At 61.3% G+C, this 922-nt stretch overlaps 1 protein-coding gene across 1 annotated transcript in view; it reads right to left on the minus strand.

Annotated features, from left to right (window-relative positions):
* Positions 1–430: 430 nt before the first annotated feature.
* LOC104494926 (sestrin-2-like) overlaps positions 431–922 on the minus strand; it is a gene marked incomplete at its 5' end in the record, with an annotated part of 2,112 nt that continues 1,620 nt past the window's right edge. The window contains 2 exons of the mRNA XM_010137829.1: positions 431–517; positions 600–744. Of these exons, the coding sequence (XP_010136131.1) occupies positions 431–517; positions 600–744 (232 nt within the window). The remainder of the gene's footprint in view (positions 518–599; positions 745–922) is intronic.

Here is a 922-nt window from a genome sequence, read left to right on the forward strand (position 1 = left end):
GCACAAGACTCCCAGAAGCAGGGGTGAAGCCCACGACACCCTCCAGTGATCTCTGGCACGAGGACAGTCCCCCATGGCAGCGGTCTTGGTGCCAGGACGTGGCACAGAGGTGAAACACCAGCACAGAATGGCAAAGGCAGCACCCGCGGGTACCTGGTTTGGCTTTGCTTGGGCTCCCCCCCAAAAAAGGCACAAAGCAGTCGAGCACCCCCAGCTCTGCCAAGCTTCAGGGTCTTCCTGGCACTGACAGCTTCTTGGGGTCCCCTCTCCTGCGCTGCGGGGCAGGGAAGCCCGCTCTTTCCTTCCACAGCTCCAGCCCCCTTCAGGGGTGAGACAATATTCCAGGCAAGTCGTCAGGGTACCAGCTCCCGCCAGCCTTTTCCCCAAACCCGGGGCAGGAGGATGAAGAGGAGGAGGGAGCAGGGGCTGGTCAGGTCATGTAGCGGGTGACGGCTCTCAGGGCGTAGAGCAGAGCCGCCTGCATCCGAGCCTCCAGCAAGAGCAGGTTGACGTGCACCTACACGGAGAGAGTGAGGTCAGGGTGTGGGGGGCTCAGCATCCCCCCACGCCCTGCTGGGAGGGAAGGGATGGGGCAGCACCTTCTCTGAGTGCTTGAAGTGTCTCCAGAACTGCGTGTACGTCTGCTTGGTTGTCTTCTCTGGGTAGCAAGCCACTGTCTTGATGTAGACCTTCAGGCTGCGCTCCAGCAGCTGGTTCACCTCCCCATAGTTGTAGTCGTCATAGCTGGGGGAGAGAGGAGGGCATGTTACTCCGGGCACAACCTCTGCCCCCTCGCACACGCACACGTCGGTGCCTTTCCAGGCCCAAGCTGAGCCCCACATTACCGCTTTCCCTTAGTCTAAGCAGCAGCAACAGTCTCACCGAGACCGAGTCGCAGGCTGCCAGGCTGGATCTGCTCATG

The sequence above is a fragment of the Buceros rhinoceros genome, unplaced genomic scaffold, assembly GCF_000710305.1.
Source record: "Buceros rhinoceros silvestris isolate BGI_N320 unplaced genomic scaffold, ASM71030v1 scaffold44216, whole genome shotgun sequence".
Taxonomy (NCBI): Eukaryota; Metazoa; Chordata; class Aves; order Bucerotiformes; family Bucerotidae; genus Buceros; species Buceros rhinoceros.